This window comes from Leopardus geoffroyi, chromosome E2 (assembly GCF_018350155.1).
Source record: "Leopardus geoffroyi isolate Oge1 chromosome E2, O.geoffroyi_Oge1_pat1.0, whole genome shotgun sequence".
NCBI classification, from domain to species: Eukaryota; Metazoa; Chordata; class Mammalia; order Carnivora; family Felidae; genus Leopardus; species Leopardus geoffroyi.
The window spans coordinates 18014890-18037626 of record NC_059335.1 but is presented as its reverse complement, the minus strand read 5'-3'; the positions used below and the strand labels follow the sequence as shown (position 1 = coordinate 18037626).

At 40.3% G+C, this 22737-nt stretch overlaps 2 protein-coding genes across 3 annotated transcripts in view; one reads left to right on the top strand and one right to left on the bottom strand.

The window, feature by feature from the left end:
- Positions 1-22737, bottom strand: part of ATP4A (ATPase H+/K+ transporting subunit alpha) — a 100813-nt gene that overhangs the window by 52958 nt on the left and 25118 nt on the right. The gene's annotated exons all lie outside the window — the stretch shown is intronic.
- Positions 3896-4878, top strand: PMIS2 (PMIS2 transmembrane protein). The gene is made up of 2 exons (XM_045441243.1): positions 3896-4242; positions 4418-4878. Exons 1-2 carry the CDS (start codon positions 4018-4020, stop codon positions 4544-4546), a joined length of 354 nt encoding a protein of 117 aa, XP_045297199.1. The 5' UTR covers positions 3896-4017; the 3' UTR covers positions 4547-4878.

The following is a 22737-nucleotide window of genomic DNA, read 5'->3' as shown; positions in this document are numbered from 1 at the left end:
GGTTCCAAGGCCCAGGCATATTGATTCAGTCCACATTTATTGGGCATTACTTTATGTCAGCTCCTGTTCTAGATATTAAGGCTATAGGGAGAACAAACAAATGTCCTCAGCTTTACTAAACCATCTCTCCCACATCTCCATCCCCTCTCTCACTGGTACATTGTCTATCTCATCTTTCCCACCAAAACCAAAACAAACAAAACCCCAAAACCCACTCCCCTAAACCCCTGAATCCCCTTCAAACCGTGAATCTGGGTTTGATTGTTGGTTCATTCATAATTACAGAGACAAAAGGAGAGGCAGAACATGGGGCCATGCTACTATCTTTTCAGAATTTCCATCCAATGGAATATTCCCAAGTCCCTCCCATCTTAAAAAAAAAAAAAATCACTCTCACTCCCCTGCTCCTATCCCAGTACTGACTTTCTTGGCCCTTCATCAACAAGCTTCTTAAAGAAAATGTCTATATCATTTCCACTTCCACACCTCACAATCAATCCATGGCTCTCTGAAACTGGGCATTGGCCCTGTGGTGCCCCAGAAACTGGAACCCACATTCTTCTCAGGATTTCCTTTCTCCTTCACCTCCAGAGTTTTGGAAAGTGATATCTACACTCTGTCTATACTCCCCTTTTCTTTTTTTAAATGTTTATTTATTTTTGAGAGAGAGAGAGAGAGAGAGAGAGAGAGAGCTGGGGAAGGGTGGAAAGAGAGGGAGATACAGAATCTGAAGCAGGCTCCAGGTTCTGAGCTGTCAGCACAGAGCCCGACACGGGGCTCAAACTCACAAACCATGAGATCATGACCTGAGCTGAAGTCCAACACTTAACTGACTGAGCCACCCAGGCTCCCCTATACTCCCCTCTTCTTGTAAACCATTTGGGTCTCTGCAATATGGCACCTGTTCCCTCTCGCCCATTGATCCTCTGAAATTGCCTTCACCAAAGGTATTAACACCTCTCTGCCCTTAAATCCAGAGGATACACCTCATATCTTGACATGCTTGTCTATGCCCTCCTTTCTGAGACCTTCCTGGCCCTTTCCCAATTCTGGCCCAGATGCCGCCCTTCCTCTCGCACTCCCCAGAGCCATGGGGCACTCTGGAAAGCTGGCACCAAGGGTACTGGAGGAGGCTTCCTGGGGACCAATACCTTTCCAGACTTGCCCCTGAAGATGAAACCAATCAGAAAGCAGGTCCTCTAGGCATACTTAGGTGAGTAGTCAGCATGTCGTTTGATGAACCAGTCAGGAGTTTAAAGTAAAGATAGAGTTAGAGCTTGACTATCTCAATCATGGAAAGGCAAGTGATACCTTCAGACTTGTAGCTGACTACAACTCAGAAGGAGGTAGGTTGTCCCTTCCTACTAAGGACTCTGACAAAATCCTTCACTTTCTGGAAATAGAAACCCAACTTCCCAAGCCAAGAAAGCTACTATGCAGAGGAAGGACAAAAAAAAAAAAAAAAAGTAAAAGAGAGAATGAAAGAAGAAAACAAAGGAAACAAGAGATACACAGTAAAGAGGGATACTCATCAAATCTGCCCACTGTCTTTAGTCATCATAACCTTCTCTTTAGGAATCCCAGCGGTTGACTACACTGTGAAGACTGGGCACTGTCACCACTGCCCAAGACCTAACCTCCTGAGTATACCAGGAGCATCTATTTCTCCACTCTCCACTCCTGCATCTATTTCTTCCCAGAACTGACCACTGGAGGTGGGAGATGTTCTGGCTCTGCTATCTTCGTGGAAATCCTCAATAGTTCTCTCAATTCATTCTATAAAGCCACACATTCCTTCTACCATCATGCCCCAATAGATTGAGAAAGCACCTTGGAAGTAAACTGTTACACAGCAAGGACAAATTCATGTCAAATGCTTTTCTTGAGTATTTATGCCATTATATGTACATAAATGCAGTTTCTATGTTCAGTCTCTTGTTGGTTAGGTGACCCTCCAGCCAAGGGACCCACCAGCTAAAGATCACTGCAGTTGAAGTACTCACCTGACAAAGGATACATGGCTCAGGAATTCAGAACCCAGACAAGTTACCATACCAAAGCCACCTCAGACAAAATATTCACTAGGCAAGAGAACCTCACCACCAACCCAAGGTTCTCACCATCCAAGGGACCTCCTGGAAACCAATATACATTCTTCATCCCACCCAACATTGAATTCTTTCCCCCCTCACCTTATATTTTTTTTATCTGGAATATCCACCTTACCCTTTAAAATGCTCCAAGATAATTCATTCTGTCAAGCAGAAGACTAGTTACCAATACAAGGAGAGGGTAGCAAAGATCATTACAATGCCAACCACCAGAAATAGAAGTCCAAACACGTCTTCCCACTGCATCTTGCTATCAGAGTTGCCAAGGAAAATACAACACAGTAAAGTACTGGATGGGGCACTTTTACTCACATAAAGAGAAAGAGCAAGATCAGCACCATAGTGGGTGTCTGGGCAGCAGGTGCAATTAGCCTTTATGAACTCCTCTTGTGCCACAGTGGAAGAACCCTGATCCCCGCCTTCATGGAGTCTGAAATACTAAAACCTGGGGTTGTGCCTGAGAACACAGGTACTTAAGCAGAACAAAGGAATACACAATGAGCCTGAAACAAGAAAAAATATTCCCACACAAGGTGATAAGCCTTGCATACACTGTGTGGGCTCTTTATCTCTTGGTCAGAAAGTGTTTCAGGCCCAAGACCCATTCTTATGTGGCAAGGGGACATTGAAGACTGTGTACATGAGATCGCTTTTCCTAACACATTTCATGAAGACTTTCCTGGCCCCTGGGTTGTGTGTGTTGCTGCTGTTCTTGGTGCTTCTAGGTCTTTGCCTGTGCTTAAACACAGCTGTGTCATTGACAAACCACAAACTTAGTTACTAACTTACAGTTCTGTAGATCAGAATGGCTAGATTCTCTAGAATGCTCAGGATCTCACAAGGCTAAAATCAAGGTGTTGACCAGTCTGTGTTCTCATCTGGAGCTAGGATCATCTCCCAATCAAATATGGTCATAACAGGATTCAGATCCTTACTATTATAGAACTGAGGTCCCATTTCCTTGCTAGCTATCAGTTGGGAGCCACTTCAGATAGGGGCTGCCTGCATTCCTTGCTGTGTAGTCTCCTCCACTTTCAAGCTAGCAATGGAGAATCTCCCTTGACTGCACTCCATCCCATGCCTTGAATCCTTTTTGCCAGTAAGATGTTGTCCCTTTTAAGAAGTCACTGGATTAGTGTCCCATGGAGGACATTTTCCCTCTCTTAAAGTTAACTGATTGGGGAATTTAACTACAGATACAAAATCCCTCCACAGCAGCACATAGATTAGTACTTGAATGAACAACTGGGAAAAAGTGTGTGTACACCAGGGAGCAGGAATCTTGGGGCCATCTTAGAACTCTACCTACCACAATGGTGATTTCCCATTTCTATCATTTCATCCACACTTATTAAATGACATTCTACTTTTAAGACCTTCCCCCTTTTCACCTTCTTTCTCTTTCAGTCAGTATAGACTAAAGAATTCTTTTCTAATTCAATATTTTATAATCTGTTATTGACATTATTCCTTTTCCTTCCCTTCTGTTTGTAATCTCCTAGTTTTCTTACAGGGCTTGTCTACTTCCTCTCTTCCATCTAGAGAGGCAACTCTGGTACTGCCCTCCTGTAGCAGACTGGCGTCTGCAACAAGGAGAAGCCAGGATCCCATCTTACAGTTTCCAACAAATCCGCATCAGGACGGGTGGAGCCAATGTCCTGATAGAGGATGGAACCCAGCTCCAAGCTCCGAGTCCAGGAGAAGCAGCGAATTGTGGGACCACGCCCCCTTATGCAGACAGCCAATCAGGACTTGAGGCACTGGTTTCTCCATTGTGAAGAAGTGGCCTTTAACGTTTGGAGTCTTGGGATGCTGGAGTCTTGGTTTTAAACTAGGGGAGGTATAGTGGGCTTGGCTCTCTGTTTTCAAGACACTCAGGATCTGTCTTTGTCTGGGTGGAAAGATCATGCCCCCCAAACCCGCCCCACCTGCTGCAGGAGGTCCGCCTGCTTCAAAAGGCGCGGCTGCTGCAGGAGGCCCGCCGGCTGCAGGCGCCCCTGAGAAGCCGCCAGAGGAAACACAGACACCTGAAGAACTGGCATTTTATGCCCCGAATTACTTATGTTTGACCATCCTGGCCGTAATTTTGTTCCCTCCCCTGGGATTAATAGCTATATTCTTCAGTTACAAGGTAAAACAACACCTATGCGATGGCCCATCCTGCCCTCTACCTGCCCCTTACACCTGTTTCTGCCCTGGGACCTGGACAGGGGCTTTCCCTCAGTGACCATTGGTCCCTAGCCCTTCCCCAAGGGTATCACAAGGCTAGACTCAGAAACCCATACCTAAAGCTCCCATCCCTACAGACTTCGCAGGCCAACAAGAACAGTGAATGGGAAGATGCTTACCTCAACTCAGGCCGAACTGGCTGGCTGGATGTATTTGCCATACTCATTGGTTTAGGCATCATTTATGCCTATACCCTATTTATGTGAAAAGGCCAGGCCAAGTAGTCCATGAGTCCACCTCAAATAGGACTTACCCACCAAGGCCCTAACCAACCAAATCAGCCACCATGCAAGAAACCAACAGCCAAGACATCTTCTAGCCAGAAAACCTATTGGCCAAGGAACTCAACATCCAAGCAACCCACTAGCCCAGTGACATCATACTACTTCATCCTTTTCGCTGCTGGAGCCATCTTCATCCACCTTGAGGGTCCTCACTTTCATGCCCTAGATGTGCTTAGCTCCATGATACTTGGATGCTCTTCCAGAAAAAAAAAATTATTTAAACCAATAAAAAATGAAGGGAATGTTCCAGCTTCTCATGTGTGTGCATGTGTTTATTTGTTTCTGAGTCAGTGTCTGTGTTTTGCTGGAGCTACATGTTTCATATCCCTGCTTTTTCTAGGCAAACAGAACCCTCCTTCAACTTTTGAGATCCAAAAGTCAAATTGTTAAGGGAAGAATGGAAAGACCTCAAGAAATAAACAATAGATTTGGTGCAAGAGCTGATGAAGATCACCCCTCCCCCAATCCTGAAAGGAATAAAGGAAGTAGAGAAAGAGAGATTACATGCAAGTATAACCCTAAGGAGGGTTGCATCTCAGGAAGGGGTGAGGTGTCAAAGACCCCAGATACTATTTGTATTACCTCTTCACAAATAAGTCCTATAGAGGCTCCAAGGTCACAAAGAAAATATGCTGCATGGTAGGGAGGTCTAGGAAGAAATGACCTTAGACAGCCAAGTAGGGTAGCCCATGTCTCAGCTTGGTGAGAAGGAGGTCTACAGAAATGCAAAGTACCAGGGTGGGAATGACTAGCAGAGGGGAGCCAGGAATAACACAGGAGCCATCTAGAATGAAGGAAAACAGAGATCTAGGCTGACATGATGGATGACAAACATCGAGGGGTTCCCACTGGTACCCTAACTTCATGAACAACCCCAAATTCAGACCAGAAACCCTAGACTTAGCAGAATTAAATTTCCACAATGAAGGAGAATGGGGATTACCAATAGAAAGGAGGTTAAGTAGCTGTGGAAAAGACTGCTAACTCGACCAAGGCTCATCTTTTCCTCCCGGGAGCACAACTCAGCCACATTTCCTAGGTTCCCCTGTGTGGCCATGAGACTGTCTTTGGCTCTATGGAATCACTTCTATCAGAAGTCATGTGTGCCACAAACAGGCCTGGCTTTGAAACATCTCCCATGGGCACTCTCCTCCATACTCTTCTTCCCCTAGCTGACTGGCCAAGTGACATCCATGGTGCTTTGAAGGCCACAAGTTATAGAGAGGAAGAACTCCCATCAGCCTTGGTCTCTGAACCACTGTAGGAACAGTCACTGTTTCCCCAACTGCCCCCCTGGTTGAGCAGAAAATATGTATTTTGCCATCACGTGTCTGGTCTATCTATTTCATAACTCAATCCACGTTAACTAGTGAAGATGCTGGAAAATAGAGTTACATTTCTCAGACATCTGGGGTTGCTACTTGAAATTCATGCCCAACAGACAGACCCATTTTGTTGGGCAGTTTATAGGAAATAATGAACGAAGGAAACAACAAAGGTCTTAGTCCATAGTTAACCTTAATCTTAACGGTCATGATGCTGTGTCTGTTTCCTACAAGATCCTGGGTATCTATGTGAATTACATGTGCTTATGGGACAATGCTCCATGTTAAGGGTGTGTCTGGAGAGGGGATTATTCCTGGTTGTCTGCTATGTTAGTGGGCCTGGTTGTCTGCTATGTTAGTGGGCTGTTAATCAGCCATCCCTGTCCCTCCCCAGAGAAGCCCAGAATGCTGGGCCTGTCACATTCAGCTGCAAAGCCATGTGGAATCAGAATGGCCCATGTCGGCATGAACAGCCAGGTTCAAAAAAGTCACACTGTGCTACAAGACTTGGAAATCCAGCCAATCTTCTCCATTCCAGCTCTCTGACTCCCTCTAACCTGTATTCCACTCTCAGGCATTTATCTGGTATTTATCATTCATGTAAATATAAAACAAACAAAATTTGTAGTCTTGCATCTTGAAACATCATCATTTGAATTACTATAATGACACATGCAGATTTAACAATTTTATTCACTTTTCTCTCTCTCCACTATCTCCCACAGAATGAGATGACAATTTTTAACTCAATTTACAGGCTTTCCGTTTCATTATGCCTGTATAAGTAGACTCCATTACTGGACTACTATGGTGATTACGTACTCTTGCTGAACTCATATTTGAACTCAGGAGCCAACCAATCCATCTGCCTGTAATCCTTCAGATTTTTCTTCCTTTTCTTCTTCTTCTGCCTCCTCTTCCTCCACCTTCTTCTCTTCCACATCCTGCCCCTCCTGCCCCTCCTCCTCCTGATCCTCCTCATCTTCACTTTGTTTGTTCTACTTCCTCAGTTATCTATGTGCCCCTTCACTAATCATTCCCAAACTCTCCAGAAGAATTCTATCACGGCTTTCAACAGAATTTCCCCATGGTCAAGTAGGCCGGGTAATTTTTCAATTCTCTTTCTCCCTTGTATCATTAAACCTTGGATCATTTATTTACTTGGGATTTTTTAATTTACACAACATTCACAAAAATACACCCACAAGTAATACAAAGAGTATGGAAGAGCTCACTTCATGGCTGGATGTGGTATCATTTTCCTCTCTCAAAGGTAATTGCTGTCAATATTTTGTTGTAACTCTTTCTAGTTACCTTTCTATGCATTTCCATGTGCATTTGTGTCCACACACATTGCCATTACACTGTTTTTCTGTTTACCACTAGGTCTTGATGATCTTCAACACTCAATTAGTATTGAAGATCTTCAACACTCAATGCCCTGTATTCCACTTTTGAATTATCCCCCTCTGTCTTCTTCTGGCCCAAAGGGTACATTCCCATGTTCTCAGACCTGCCTTTTCTCTCTCAATGGTAGCTCACGGATTCCAGCACCTGGCATGAACCTGTAGGCCCTTCTTCCTCCTGGGAGGATAAGGATATCCTGAGCAGGGTAAGAGGGAGAGTATCCATAGAATAAACAGCTGCAGGAGAGCAGATTCTGCTGTATACCAAGAACTAGTTTTGCAAATTTTATTTCTGACCACTGAAAACTTAACAAACTTTAGGACACTCACACTGTGACATTATTACCATGTCCTATGATTGTGATTCTTAACCTGTTACAGTCTTCAATTCTGATGACCCATTTATTGTATCACCCTTGTAATAATACTTAAACTGATGTCCTTATTTTCTGGAAGAAACATGTACTTTTGAATTTTCTTTGCTGTTTTTTTTTTTTTTTTGGTTTTTTTATTTTAGAGAGAGAGAGAGAGCATGCATACAAGCAGGGGAGAGGGGCAGAAGGAAAGAGATAGAACCTTAAGCAGGCTCCATGCTTAGCATGGAGACTGATGCAGGGCTTAATCTCATAACCCTGGGATCATGACCTGAGCCAAAATCAAGAGTCAGACACCCAACCAACTGAGCCACTTGAGTGCCCCTGAATTTTCTTCGTTAAGCCAGAAGGACATTACTAGCATGAAATCCATGGGTATGTGGATTAAAAAAAGAAAAATAATAATTCCCCAATAACCCATGATAGAGCTATATTTCTTATTCGAATGAAGAGTTTGAGAATCTGAGTCTCATTTAAATCAAGAGTACACTGGGTTTCTAATTTTAAAAATATTTTTATTCAAGTGCATAAAAGTGTACAAATCATGTGTGCATACCAATGAACTTCCACACACTTTCACAAAATGCACACTTATGTAACCTGTTCCTTAAACAAGGCATAGACCAGAAGACTCTGGTGCCCTCTTCCAGTCACTTCCTACAAAAGATAACTCCCACCCTAACCTGCTCTCCCTTTTTAAAATAACTGCCTGGTAGACCATGTCAGGGAATGCCAAATTTACTAACGGGACTTCCCGTTGATGGATATTTAGATTATTCCTACCTTTTGGCTGCCACAAACCATAGTGCAAAGAACATCCCTGAGCATGCTTCTCTGTTCACATGAGCAGGTTTTTCTCTAGAACAGAGTCCAAGAAGTGGGATTGCAGGGTTGAAGCATAAAGGGCTTTGTACACTTTGATGGCTAATACCATGATGACTTCTGCAAAGGCTTTATCAAATCACACACCTAATCCCAGTGTTTGAAAAAAACATTCTTTGTCTTCTTGTCATCACATGATATCATCAGTCCTATGAAATTCTGCCAATTTGATGAGTGAGAAGTGATAGCTCCTTATTGCTTTAATTTACATTCCTCTGATGACTAGTGAATTTGAACACTGCTAAGGACTGAATTGTATCCCCCCAAAATTGATATATTTTTAATTATTTTTTTTTGTTTTAATTCCAGCATAGTTAACATACAGTGTTATAGTAGTTTCAGGTGTACAAAACAGTGAGTCAACAATTCTATACATTACTCAGTGCTCATCATGGTAAGCACACTCTTAATCCCCATCACCTATGTCACCCATCCCCCACCCACTTCCCCTCTAGTAACCATCATTTTGTTCTCTGTAGCTAAGAGTCTATTTCTTGGTTTGTCTCTCTTTTTTTGTCCTTTCCTCATTCATTTTGTTTCTTAAATTCCACATGAGTGAAATCATATGGGATTTGTCTTTCTCTGACTGACTTATTTCACTTAGCATATGCATATACATCTGTATACATACCATATATATATGTGTGTATACATATATATGTATATATATACATGTATGTGTGTATACATGTATATATATACATATATGTATATGTGTGTGTGTGTGTGTGTATATATATATCACATCTTCTGCATCCATTTATCTATTGATGGGCACTTGGGTTGGTTCCATAATTTAACTATTATAAACAATGCTGCAATAAACATAGGGGTGCATGTATCGCTCTAAATTAGTGTTTTTGTATTTTAGAGGTAAATACCCAGTAGTGCGATTACTGGATCATGGGGTAGGTCTACAAAACTGATATACTGAAACCTTAACTCCCTACATAACTGTGTTTGAAGATAGCTGACAATATTGTATTCAGAATATAAAAAGCCAAAAGCAACAAAGATCAGAAAGGACCAGAAAACACCACCAGAAACTCCAACTCTACAAGCAACATAATGGCAATAAATTCATATCTTTCAGTACTCACTCTAAACATCAATGGACTAAGTGCTCCAATCAAAAGACATAGGGTAACAGAATGGATAAGAAAACAAGATCCATCTATATGCTGTTTACAAGAGACCCACTTTAGACCTAAAGACACCTTCAGATTGAAAGTAAGGGGATGGAGAACCATCTATCATGCTAATGGTCAACAAAAGAAAGCTGGAGTGGCCATACTTATATCAGACAATCTAGACTTTCAAATAAAGACTGTATCAAGAGATGAAGAAGGGCATTATATCATAATTAAGGGGTCTATCCACCAAGAAGACCTAACAATTGTAAACATTTATGCGCCAAATGTGAAAGCACCCAAATATATAAATCAATTAATCACAAACATAAAGAAACTCATTGATAGGAATACCATAACAGTAAGGGACTTCAACACCCCACTTACAACAATGGACAGATCATCCAATCAGAAAATCAACAAGGAAACAATGGCTTTGAATGGCACACTGGACCAGATGGAATTAACAGATATATTCAGAACATTTCATCCTAAAGCAGTGGAATATACATTCTTCTCCAGTGCACGTGGAATGTTCTCCAGAATAGACCACATACTGGGACATAAGTCAGCCCTCAGCAAGTACAAAAAGATCGAGATCACACCATGAATATTTTCAGACCACAACACTATGAAACTCGAAATCAACCACAAGAAAAAATTTGGAAAGGTAACAAATAGTTGGAGACTAAAGAACATCCTACTAAAGAACGAATGGGCTAACCAAGAAGTTAAAGAGGAAATTGAAAAGTATATGGAAGCCAATGAAAATGATAACACCACAACCCCAAACCTCTGGGACACAGAAAAGGCGGTCATAAGAGAAAAGTATATAGCAATCCAGGCTTTCCTAAAGAAGGAAGAAAGGTCTCAGATACACAACCTAACCTTACACCTTAAAGAGCTGGAAAAAGAACAGCAAATAAAACCCAAAACCAGCAGAAGACAGGAAATAATAAAGATTAGAGCAGTAATTAATGCTATTGAAACCAAAAAAACAGTAGAACAGATCAATGAAACCAGAAACTGGTTCTTTGAAAGAATTAGGAAAACTGATAAACCACTAGCCAGTTTGATCAAAAAGAAAAAGGAAAAGACCCAAATAAATAAAATCAAGAAGGAAAGAGGAGAGATCACAACCAACAGGGTAGAAATAAAAACAATAAGATAATATTATGAGCAATTATATGCCAATAAAATGGGCAATCTGGAGGAAATAGACAAATTCCTAGAAACATATACACTACCAACACTGAAACAGGAAGAAGTAGAAAATTTGAACAGACCAATAACCAGTAAAGAAATCGAATTAGCAATAAAAAATCTCCCAAAAAACAAGAGTCTAGGGCCAGATCGTTTTCCAGGGAAATTCTACCAAACATTTAAGGAAGAGTTAACACCTATTCTCTTGAAGCTGTTCCAAAAAATAGAAATGGAAGGAAAACTTCCAAACTCTTTCTATGAGGCCAGCATTACCTTGATTCCAAAACCAGACGGAGACCCCACTAAAAAGGAGAACTATAGACCAATTTCCCTGATGAACATGAATGCAAAAATCCTCAACAAGATATTAGCCAACCAGGGGCGCCTGGGTGGTGCAGTCGGTTAAGCGTCCGACTTCAGCCAGGTCACGATCTCGCGGTCCGGGAGTTCGAGCCCCGGGTCAGGCTCTGGGCTGATGGCTCAGAGCCTGGAGCCTGTTTCCGGTTCTGTGTCTCCCTCTCTCTCTGCCCCTCCCCCGTTCATGCTCTGTCTCTCTCTGTCCCAAAAATAAATAAACGTTGAAAGATATTAGCCAACCAGATCCAACAATACATTAAAAACATTATTCACCACGACCAAGTGGGATTTATACCTGGGATGCAGGGCTGGTTCAATATCTGCAAAAACAATTAACGTGGTTCATCACACCAATAAAAGAAAGGACAAGAATCATATGATCTTCTCAATAGATACAGAGAAAGCATTTGACAAAATACAGCATCTTTTCTTGATAAAAACCCTCAAGAAAGTAGGGATAGAGGATCATACCTCGAGATCATAAAAGTCATATATGAACGACCCAATGCTAATATCATCCTCAATGGGGAAAAACTGAGAGCTTTCCCCCTAAGGTCAGAGACAAGACAGGGATGTCCACTCTCGCCACTGTTATTCAACATAGTATTGGAGGTCTCAGCCTCTGCAATCAGACAACACAAAGAAATAAAAGGCATCCAAATCGGCCAAGAGGAGATAAAATTTTCACTCTTCGCAGATGACATGATACTCTACATGGAAAACCCAAAAGATTCCACCAAAAAACTGCCAGAACTGATTCATGAATTCAGCAAAGTTGTAGGATATAAAATCAATGCACAGAAATCAGTTGCATTCCTATTCACCAACAATGAAGCAACAGAAAGAGAAATCAAGGAATCAATCCCATTTATAATTGCACCAAAACCCATAAAATACCTAGGAATAAATCCAACCAAAGAAGTGAAAAATCTGTACACTGAAAACTATAGTAAGCTTATGAAAGAAATTGAAGCAGACACAAAAAAATGGAAAAAGATTCCATGCTCCTGGATAGGAAGAACAAATACTGTTAAATGTCGATACTACCCAAAGCAATCTACATATTCAATGCAATCCCTATCAAAATAACACCAGCATTCTTCACAGAGCTAGAACAAATAATCCTAAAATTTGTATGGAACCAGAAAAGACCCCAAATAGCCAAAGCAATCTTGAAAAAGAAAACCAAAGCAGGAGGCATCACAATCCTGGACTTCAAGCCATACTACAAAGCTGTAATCATCAAGACAGTATCGTACTGGCACAAGAACACTCAGATCAATGGAACAGAATAGAGAACTCAGAAATGGACCCACAAACGTATGGCCAAGTAATCTTTGACAAAGCAGGAAAGAATATCCCATGGAATAAAGACAGTATCTTCAGCAAGTGGTGCTAGGAAAACTGGACAGCGACATGCAGAAGAATGAACCTGGACCACTTTCTTACACTATACACAAAAATAAACTCAAAATGGATGAAAGACCTAAATGTAAGACAGGAAGCCATCAAAATCCTCGAGGAGAAATCAGGCAAAAACCTCTTTGATGTTGGCCGCAGCAACTTCTTACTCAACACATCTCCGGAGGCAAGGGAAACAAAAGCAAAAATTAACTACTGGGACTTCGTCAAAATAAAAAGCTTCTGCACAGTGAAGGAAACAGTTAGCAAAACTAAAAGGCAACCAACAGAATAGGAGAAGATATATGCAAATGACATATCAGATGAAGGATTAGTATCCAAAATCTATAAAGAACTTATCAAACTCAACACCCAAAACATATACAATCCAGTGAAGAAATGGGCAAAAGACATGAATAGACACTTCTCCAAAAGAAGACATCCAGATGGCCAACAGACACATGAAAATATGCTCAACATCACTCATCATCAGGGAAATACAAATCAAAACCACAATGAAATACCACCTTACACCTGTCAGAATGGCTAACATTAACAACTCAGGCAACAACAGATGTTAGTGAGGATGAGGAGAAAGAGGATCTCTTTTGCATTGTTGGTGGGAATGCAAGCTGGTGCAGCCACTCTGGAAAACAGTATGGAGTTTCCTCAAAAAATTAAAAATAGAACTACCCTACGACCCAGAAATTGCACTACTAGGTATTTATCCAGGGATATAGGTGTGCTGTTTCGAAGGGACACATGCACCCCAATGTTTATAGCAGCACTATCAACAATAGCCAAAGTATGGAAAGAGCCCAAATGTCCATCGATGGATGAATGGATAAAGAAGATGTGGTATATATATACAATGGAGTATTACTTGGCAATCAAAAGCAATGAAATCTTGCCATTTGCAACTACATGGATGGAACTGGAGGGTATTATGCTAAGCGAAATTAGTCATTCAGAGAAAGACAAATATCATATGACTTCACTCATATGAGGACTTTAAGAGACAAAACAGATGAACAAAAGGGAAGGGAAACAAAAATAATATAAAAACAGGGATGGGGACAAAACAGAAGAGATTCTTAAATATGGAGAACAAACAGAGGGTTACGGGAGGGGTTGTGGGAGGCGGGATGGGCTAAATGGGTAGGGGGCATTAAGGAATCTACTCCTGAAATCATTGTTGTACTATATGCTAACTAATTTGGATGTAAATTTAAAAATATATAAAATTATTAAAAAAGAATGTAAAAAGTGTACCAAAACCAAATATTTTTTAAAAATCCAATTAGATGGGGCGCCTGGGTGGCGCAGTCGGTTAAGCGTCCGACTTCAGCCAGGTCACGATCTCGCGGTCCGGGAGTTCGAGCCCCGCGTCGGGCTCTGGGCTGATGGCTCAGAGCCTGGAGCCTGTTTCCGATTCTGTGTCTCCCTCTCTCTCTGCCCCTCCCCCGTTCATGCTCTGTCTCTCTCTGTCCCAAAAATAAATAAACGTTGAAAAAAAAAATCCAATTAGAAAATGGACAAAAGCATGGCCATTCTTCTACCAAAGAAGATACACAGATGGCAAGTAAACACATGAATATGTTAAACTCATTAGCCATCAAGGTAATGCAAATTAAAGCCACAATGAGATATCACTGCAAAACTGCCAGGGTGGCTAAGATTTATAAAAAGTAGTGGTAACATCAAATACTAGCAAGAGTGCAGAGAAACCTGATCCTTATACATTGCTGGTGGCAATGGAAGACGGTATATCTAGTTTGGAAAACAATTTAGCAGTTACTTATAAAACTAAATATGCAATTCAAGAATTGAGTTGTTGGATATTTACATCTGAGAAATGAAACTTACATTCACACACAAATGAATTCACACTTGCACATGAATGTTTACAGAAGTGTGGAGCTTGAACTGACCTTGAGATCAACACCTGAGCTGAGATCAAGAGTTGGACACTTAACTGACTGAGCCACCCAGGTGCTACTATATATGTTTTCTATGTAACAGACAAAAAAAATAGAAACAATCCAATGTCCATCAATAGGTGAATTTATATACAATTTGGTATTTCCATACAAATAAATATTAAGCAGTAATAAATAGGAATGAATTACTGATACCCACAACAACATGGATAAATCTCATAATTATGTTGTGTGAAAAGAAAACAGAGAAAAGAGAGCATATATTATGATTCCAATTATGTAAAAATTCTAGAAAATGTAAACTAATCTATAATTACAAAAAATGGAGCAGTGGTTTCCTGGGGATGCTAGGAGTTATGGGGACAGAGAGTGTTGGGGTGAAAAGGGATTTCAAAGAGGCTTGAGGAAACTTTTTGGGGTTATAGAGGTGTTCATTATCTCGACTGTGGTCATGATTTCACAAGTGTTTACATGCATTCATCAAAACTTATCAAACTGTACATTTAAGTATGTGTAGTCTGAAACACAGCCACATTCCTTTATGGACTGACTTATTGTCTATGACTGTTTCTATGCTACAACAGCAGAGTCGAGTAGTTGCAATGGAGATTATATGCATGCTCTCATCACTTTGCACTGCTTCTTGGCACACTACAAACACTCATGATGCAGTTAAAATTCAAGAGAGTTTCAAGTGCCACACATATCCACATACCATGACTTGTTTTTGTTTTTCTTAATGTCATGAGCCAAAAAAAGGAGAGAGAGAAAAATGGGCTTCGAATGTCATGCTTTTAAGTGTGGATTATTGTGTTAATGAACTATATGGTAAACATTGTGTTTATTACAAAATAACACTGTAACTGTGCTAAAAGACCGCACTATATATTGACATTACCAGAATAAAGCCCCCCTATGCAATATCCCTAACCCACTGGAAAGAAATGTTCAGAAAAATTAGAATGTGTAAAGTGGAATATCTCGTCACAAATTTCTTCACAAAAATAAAAAATGAAAATGAGGCTACAGCCAAAGTAAGTTTCTGAATGGCCCATTTGTTCATCAAGCAAGGAAAGCTTTTACCAATGGTCAGTTAATTAAATCATATTTTATTGCAGCAAAAGAAAATATGTCCAGAGCAAGTAAAGTTATTTAAGACTATTCACCCTTCATGAGAATTACTAAAGAGTAGGGAGGATTGGAAGCAACATCATGGTCAATTACTAAAACATATCTACAGTAGTCAATTCATACAGACCAAAAGTAGAAAGGTAGTTGCCACAAATCAATAAATGTGATAGACCGCATTAATAGAATGAAAGATAAAAATCATACGATCATCTCAATACATGCAGAAAAAAAATCTGACAAAATACAACAGCATTTCATGATAAAAACTCTCAACAAATTTGATATAGAAGGAACATATCTGAACACAATAAAAGCCATATACGACAAATCCACAGCAAGTTTCATACTCAATGGTGAAAAGTGGAAAGCTTTACCTCTAAGATCAGGAACAAGGCAAGTATGCCCACTCTTATTCAACACAATACTGGAAGTCCTATCTAGAGCAATCAGGAAAAAAAAATACAAAGCATCCAAATGAAAGGAAGAAGTAAAATCATCTTATTTGCAGTTGATATGAACTTATATATTGCAAAATCCCCAAGACTCAAAACTGTTAGAACTAATCAACAAATTCACTAAAGTTGTAAAATATAAAATCAACATACAGAAATTAGATGCATTTCTATATGCTAATAATGAAATATTTGAAAAAGAAACAAAATATTCCCATTCACAATAGCATTAAAAAAAACAATAAAATACTTAAGTCTAAATTTAACCAAGGAGCAGAAAGATCTGTACACTGAAAACTATAAGCCTCTGGTCAAAAAAAATTGAAGAAGACACAAACAAATGGAAAGATATTCTATGTTCATGGACTGGAAGAATTAATTTTGTTAAAATGACCATACTACTCAAAGCCACCTACAGATTTCATGAAATCCGTATTAAATCTGTATTCCAATGACAATTTACAGAAATAGAAAAAACACTCCTAAAATTTGTATGGAGTACTCACCCAAATAGCCAAAGCAATCTTGAGAAAGAAGAACAAAGCTGGAGGTATCACACGTCCTGATTTCAAACTTACCAGAAAGCTAAAGTGATCAAAGCAGTATGGCACTAGCATATAAATAGACATATATATCAATGGAACAGAATAGATAGCCCAGAAACAAACCCCTGCATATATGGCCAACTAATATTTGATAAAGGAGCCAATATTCAATGAGAAAAGCATAGTCTCTTCAATAAATAGTATTGGGAAAACTGCATAGCCACATGCAGAAAAATGAAATTGGACCTTTATCTTACACCACTCACAAATCAACTCAAAATGAATTAAAGACTTCAACATAGAATTGAAACTGTAGAGGCGCCTGGGTGGCTCAGTCAGTTGAGTGTCAGACTTTGGCTCGGGTCATGGTCTCATGGTTTGTGAGTTCGAGTCCCACATTGGGCTCTGTGCTGACAGCTAGGAGCTTGGAGCATGCTTCAGATTCTGTTTCCCCTCTCTCTCCGCCCCACCCCTGTTTGTGCTCTCTCTCTGTCTTTCAAAATGAATAAACATTAAAAAAAATTTTTTTTTAAGAATTGAAACTGTAAAACTTATAGAAGAAAACATAACGAAAAGTTCCTTGACATTGGTGTTGACAATGACTTTTTTGGATATGACACCAATAGCGCAAACAACAAAGGGTAAAATAAATATGTTAGACTACATCAATCTATAAAGTTTCTGCATAGCAAAGCAAACAATAAACACAATGAGAAGGCAACCTATGGAAGGGGAGAAAATCCTTGCAAACCATATACATGATAATGGGTTCTATCAAAAATATATGAAGAACTCATACTATTCAATAATGAAACAAAATCAATCCAGCTTAAAAATAGGCAGAAGAACAGAAAAGACACTTTTCCAAAGAAGACATCCAAATGGCCAACAGGTATATGAAAAAACACTCAATGTCACTAATCAGCAGGGAAATGCAGATTAAAACCACAATGAGCTATCACCTCACACCTGTTAGAACAGCTACCATTAAAAAGACAAAAGATAACAAGTGGTGGAGGATATGGAGAAAAGAGAAATGTTGTACACTGTTGGTGGGAATGTAAATTCATACAGGTGCTAAGGAAAACAATATGGAGGTTCTTCAAAAAATTAAAAATAAAACTATCATATGATCCATCAATCTACTTCTGGGTATATAGCTACAGGAGATGAAAATAGGCTCTCAAAGACATCTGCACTCCTGTGTTCACTGCAGCATTATGCACAATAGATAAGACATGGAAACAATAAGTATCTGTTAATGGATGAACAGATAATAAAGATGTGGTAAAAAAAAAACTCATACAAATACATATTTGGACTATATATTACATATATTTATTATATGTTATATATTTGGATATATATTCAGCCATGAAAAAGAACGAAATTCCGACATTTGCAACAGCGTAAGTGATATAAGCCAGACAGAGAAAGACAAAATATCTTATGATATCACTGATATGTGTAACCTAAAAAAATCCAAACTCAAAGAAACAGAGAGAATAGTGGTTGCCAGAGGCTGTGGGTGGGGGTATTGGGGAGATGTTGCTCAAAAACTACAAACTCCCAATTAGAAGAAGAATAGGTTCTTTTTTTTTTTTTTTAATTTTTTTTTCAACGTTTTATTTATTTTTGGGACAGAGAGAGACAGAGCATGAACAGGGGAGGGGCAGAGAGAGAGGGAGACACAGAATCGGAAACAGGCTCCAGGCTCTGAGCTGTCAGCCCAGGGCCCGACGCGGGGCTCGAACTCACGGACCGCGAGATCGTGACCTGGCTGAAGTCGGACGCTTAACCGACTGCGCCACCCAGGCGCCCCAAGAAGAATAGGTTCTGGGGACGTAATGCACAAAATTGTAATGATAGAGAACAATGCTGTACTACTTACTTGAAAGTTGCTAACAGGGGCGCCTGGGTGGCTCAGTCGGTTGAGCGTCCGACTTCAGCCAGGTCACGATCTCACGGTTTGTGAGTTCGAGCCCCGCGTCGGGCTCTGGGCTGACGGCTCAGAGCCTGGAGCCTGCTTCCGATTCTGTGTCTCCCTCTCTCTCTGCCCCTCCCCCATTCATGCTCTGTCTCTCTCTGTCTCAAAAATAAATAAACATTAAAAAAAATAAAAAAATAAAAAAAGAAAGTTGCTAACAGAGTAAATCTTAAATAGTCTCATTACAAGAAAGAAATGGTAATTATCTGTCATGATGGAGGTGTTATCTAACATTACAGTGAGGATAATATTGCAATATATAAAAGTATATCAAATCAACACATTGTACACCTTAAAATGACACAATATTGTATGTCAACTACAATTAACCCTTGAACAATGCAGTGTGGGGGACCCCATGCAGGTGAAAATCCACCTATAATTTTGACTCCCCAAAAACTTAACTACTAATAGCCTACTATGGACCAGAAGCCTTACCAAGAACTTAAGCAGTCAATTAACATGTATTTTGTATGTTATAAGCAGCATATATTGTATTCTTACAATAAAGTAAGCTAGAGAAAAAATGTTAAGAAAATCATAAGGAAGAGAAAATGCATTTACAGTACTGGACATATATTTATTGGGAAAAAAACCTCCACATATGGCTTTCCAGGTGGGCCAGAGGCTGTGGAAATCTATGATGTTTCCTATCAAGCCAATAGTATCAACAATAAACTTCATTCACTGTTGTCAATTCCAGGAATTTTTGTCAGAAATAGAAGCTGAATATCCTGATTTAAAGAAGAATCAGATAGGGAGTCAACATGGTGGAGAAGTAGGGGGTCCCGAAGTTCCCTCATCTCAAATACAGCAGTATTGAGGCCAGAAGACTTGGAATTCCAGGAATCCAGGCTACAGAGTGACAGAAACATATCCAGAGGCCCACAGGGACAGCTTGGGCAGTGTAGGCACAGAGGGGAGGGATCCCTTTCTGTGGAGAGACAAAAGGAAGAGAAAGAGAGGCTGTGGAAGTGTGGAATTGTATTTGGACAAGAGAAAAACCTCTCTGGACCAAGGTCTGGGGAATGGAAAAAACGGAGTCAGTTTCTAACTTGCAAACAGCCTTAGGAGTGATGATCCAGGGTTGGCATGACTTTCTCCAGACCTCAGCTACCCTGGGTGGAGGGTGGGGGAGCCAGCTTCGGCTCGGTAGCTAGCTCAGAGGCGAATTGGGAGGGCAGTCCCCTCTCTCAAGCACTGTAAGAAGAAGGTATATTGCAGCTCCAAGGACAAAAGACCTGCAGGTGCCAGCCAGAGGCCCTCTGTTGGCTGGGCAGAGTGGCATTACCCCAGAACCAGGTCATGCAAAGTGGAATCCTTTAAGACATAGGGATTTGAATCCCAGCCCAGTGCCTGGGAGGCATGGGAGACTGTAGAGTAGAACAAACTGGCCTGCTCACATCCCCGGCACTGTGAGGACAGCCTTAACAGTGTGGTTTGGGACACATGGTCCAGGGAGGAGAGACAGGGGTGTTGCCATTTTTCTCCCCATCACCAACATGATGGGCTTCAGAGGACAGGACAGCTGCCCCAGTGGAGACCGGACCTGCTTACCCCAAACCCCACCCCTCTGTGCCTGGTAACTGCATATCTACCAGAGCAAGACTGACACTGAACCAGAGGGCTCCTCCTCCAGACCAGCACAGCCACTTGTTCCAAGGCACCACTGGACATTGGTCCAGCGGTTTTGCATTTTCTGGTTTGATTCTTGGTCAATTCTTATTATATATATTTTTTTTTCTTTTCTTCTTATTTCTTCCCTTCTCTATTCTGATTGTTGGTTTGTTTAAGCAGGCATTTTTAATCTATTCTTCTTACACCTCTTCTGTATCTCCTTCTTCTTTATTTTCCTCTCTCTCTCACTCTCTCTCTCTCTCTCTCTCTAGATTAAGCCGTATAGTTTCTCTGATTCTCTGCCTGGTCAATTTTTTTCTTTTCTTTTTCCCTGCCCCTGTCATTTCTCTCTTTGTATGGGATAAGGCTTCTTCCACCACTATCCCCCTTCTAAATTTTTTCCAGGGTTACTTCAATGAACAAATCAAAGCACACCTGGTGGAAAGTCCAAACCATCACTACGAGTAGGGAGATAAAGCAACCAGAATCACAACAACAGGGAGCACACAGGACACTCCAAAACACCTCCTGAAGGGCCAAGCCCTGGACAGTGTATGACCCCTTTTGAATATAGTAGTACTAGCAGGTGCAGGACACATAAAAGACAGAAAACTAGCCAAAATGATGAAACAGAAGAATTCTCCTCAAAAGAAATTGCAGGAAGAAATGACAGCCAGAGACTTTCACAAAACAGATATAAACAATATATGTGAACAAGAATTTAGAATAATAGTCATAAGACTAAGAGCTGGGCTTGAAAAAAAAAGCATAGAAGGCAGCAGAGAATCTATAGCTGCAGAGATCAAGGACCTCTGCACAATTAATTAAGGACAATTAAGAAATGCTGTAAATGAGATGCAAAATAAACTAGATGCAGTGACAGCAAGGATGGGAGAATAAGGGAAATACATGATAAAATTATGGAAAATGATGAAGCCAAGAAAAAGAGAGATGAGAAAATACTAGACCATGAGGGGAGAATTAGAGACCTAAGTGATTCAATGAAACATAATAATATCTGTATCATAGGAGGTCCAGAAGAAGAGAGAAAGAAAGGGGCAGAAGGTTTACTTGAACAAATTATAGCTGAGAACTTCCCTAATCTGGGGAAGGAAGCAGACGTCCAAGTCCAGGAGGCACAGAGAATTCCCCTCAGAATCAACAGGAACAGGTCAACACCATGGCATATCATAGTGAAACTGGCACAATACAAAGATAAAGAGAGAATTCTGAAAGTAGCTAGGGACAAATGGGCCTTAACCTATAAGGGTAGATACATAAGGGTTGTAGCAGACCTGTTCATTGAAACTTTACAGGCCAGAAGGGAGTGACAGGAAATATTCAATGTGATGAATAGGAAAAATATGCAGCCAAGAATCATTTATCCAGCAAGGCTGTCATTCAGAATAGAAGGAGAGATAAAGGCTTTCCCAGACAAACAAAAACTGAAGGAGTTCATGATGATTAAAATTAGTCCTGCAGGAAGTCCTAAGGAGCACTCTGTGAGTGGAATGCTTCAAAGACTACAAAGGACCAGAGATATCACCACAATCATGAAACCTACAGATAACACAATGACGCTAAATCCATATCTTTCAATAATCACTCTGATTGTAAATGGACTAAATGCCCCAAACAAAAGACATAGGGTATCAGAATGGATTAAAAAAAAAAAAAAAACAAGATCTATCTATATGCTGTTTACAAGAGACTCATTTTAGACCTGAGGACACCTGCAGATTGAAAGTGTGGAGATGGAAAACCATCTATCATGCTACTGGAAGTCAAAGGAAAGCTGGAGTAGCCATACTTATATCAGACAAACTGGATTTTAAAGACTGCAACAAGAGATAAAGAAGGGCATTATATAATAATTAAGGTGCCTATCCATCAAGAAGAGCTAATAATTGTAAATGTTTATGTCCCCAACATGAAACACCCAAGTATAAAATTAGTCACAAACATAAGCAATCTTATTGATAATAATACGGTAATTGTAGGTGACTTTAATACTCCACTTACAACAATGGACAGATCATCTAGGCAGAAAATCAATAAAGAAACAATGGCTTTGAATGATACACTGAACCAGATGGACTTGACAGATATATTCAGGACTCTTCATCCAAAAGCAGAATACACATGCTTCTCGAGTGCATGGGACATTCTCCAAAATGGATCACATACTGGCTCACAAAACAGCCCTAAATAAATATAAAAGGATTGAGATCATACCATGCATATTTTCAGATCACAACGCTATGAAACTTGAAATCAACAACAAGAAAAAATTTGGAAAGCCTCCAAATGCATGGGGGTTAAAGAACATCTTGCTAAAGAAATAATGGGTAAAACAGGCATAT

Excerpts from the sequence above, each read along its gene's own strand:
- PMIS2 (XM_045441243.1), top strand. The coding sequence starts at position 4,018 with ATGCCCCCCAAACCCGCCCCACCTGCTGCAGGAGGTCCGCCTGCTTCA. Across the intron at positions 4,243-4,417 it reads CTATATTCTTCAGTTACAAG|ACTTCGCAGGCCAACAAGAA; the intron begins GTAAAACAACAC and ends CCATCCCTACAG.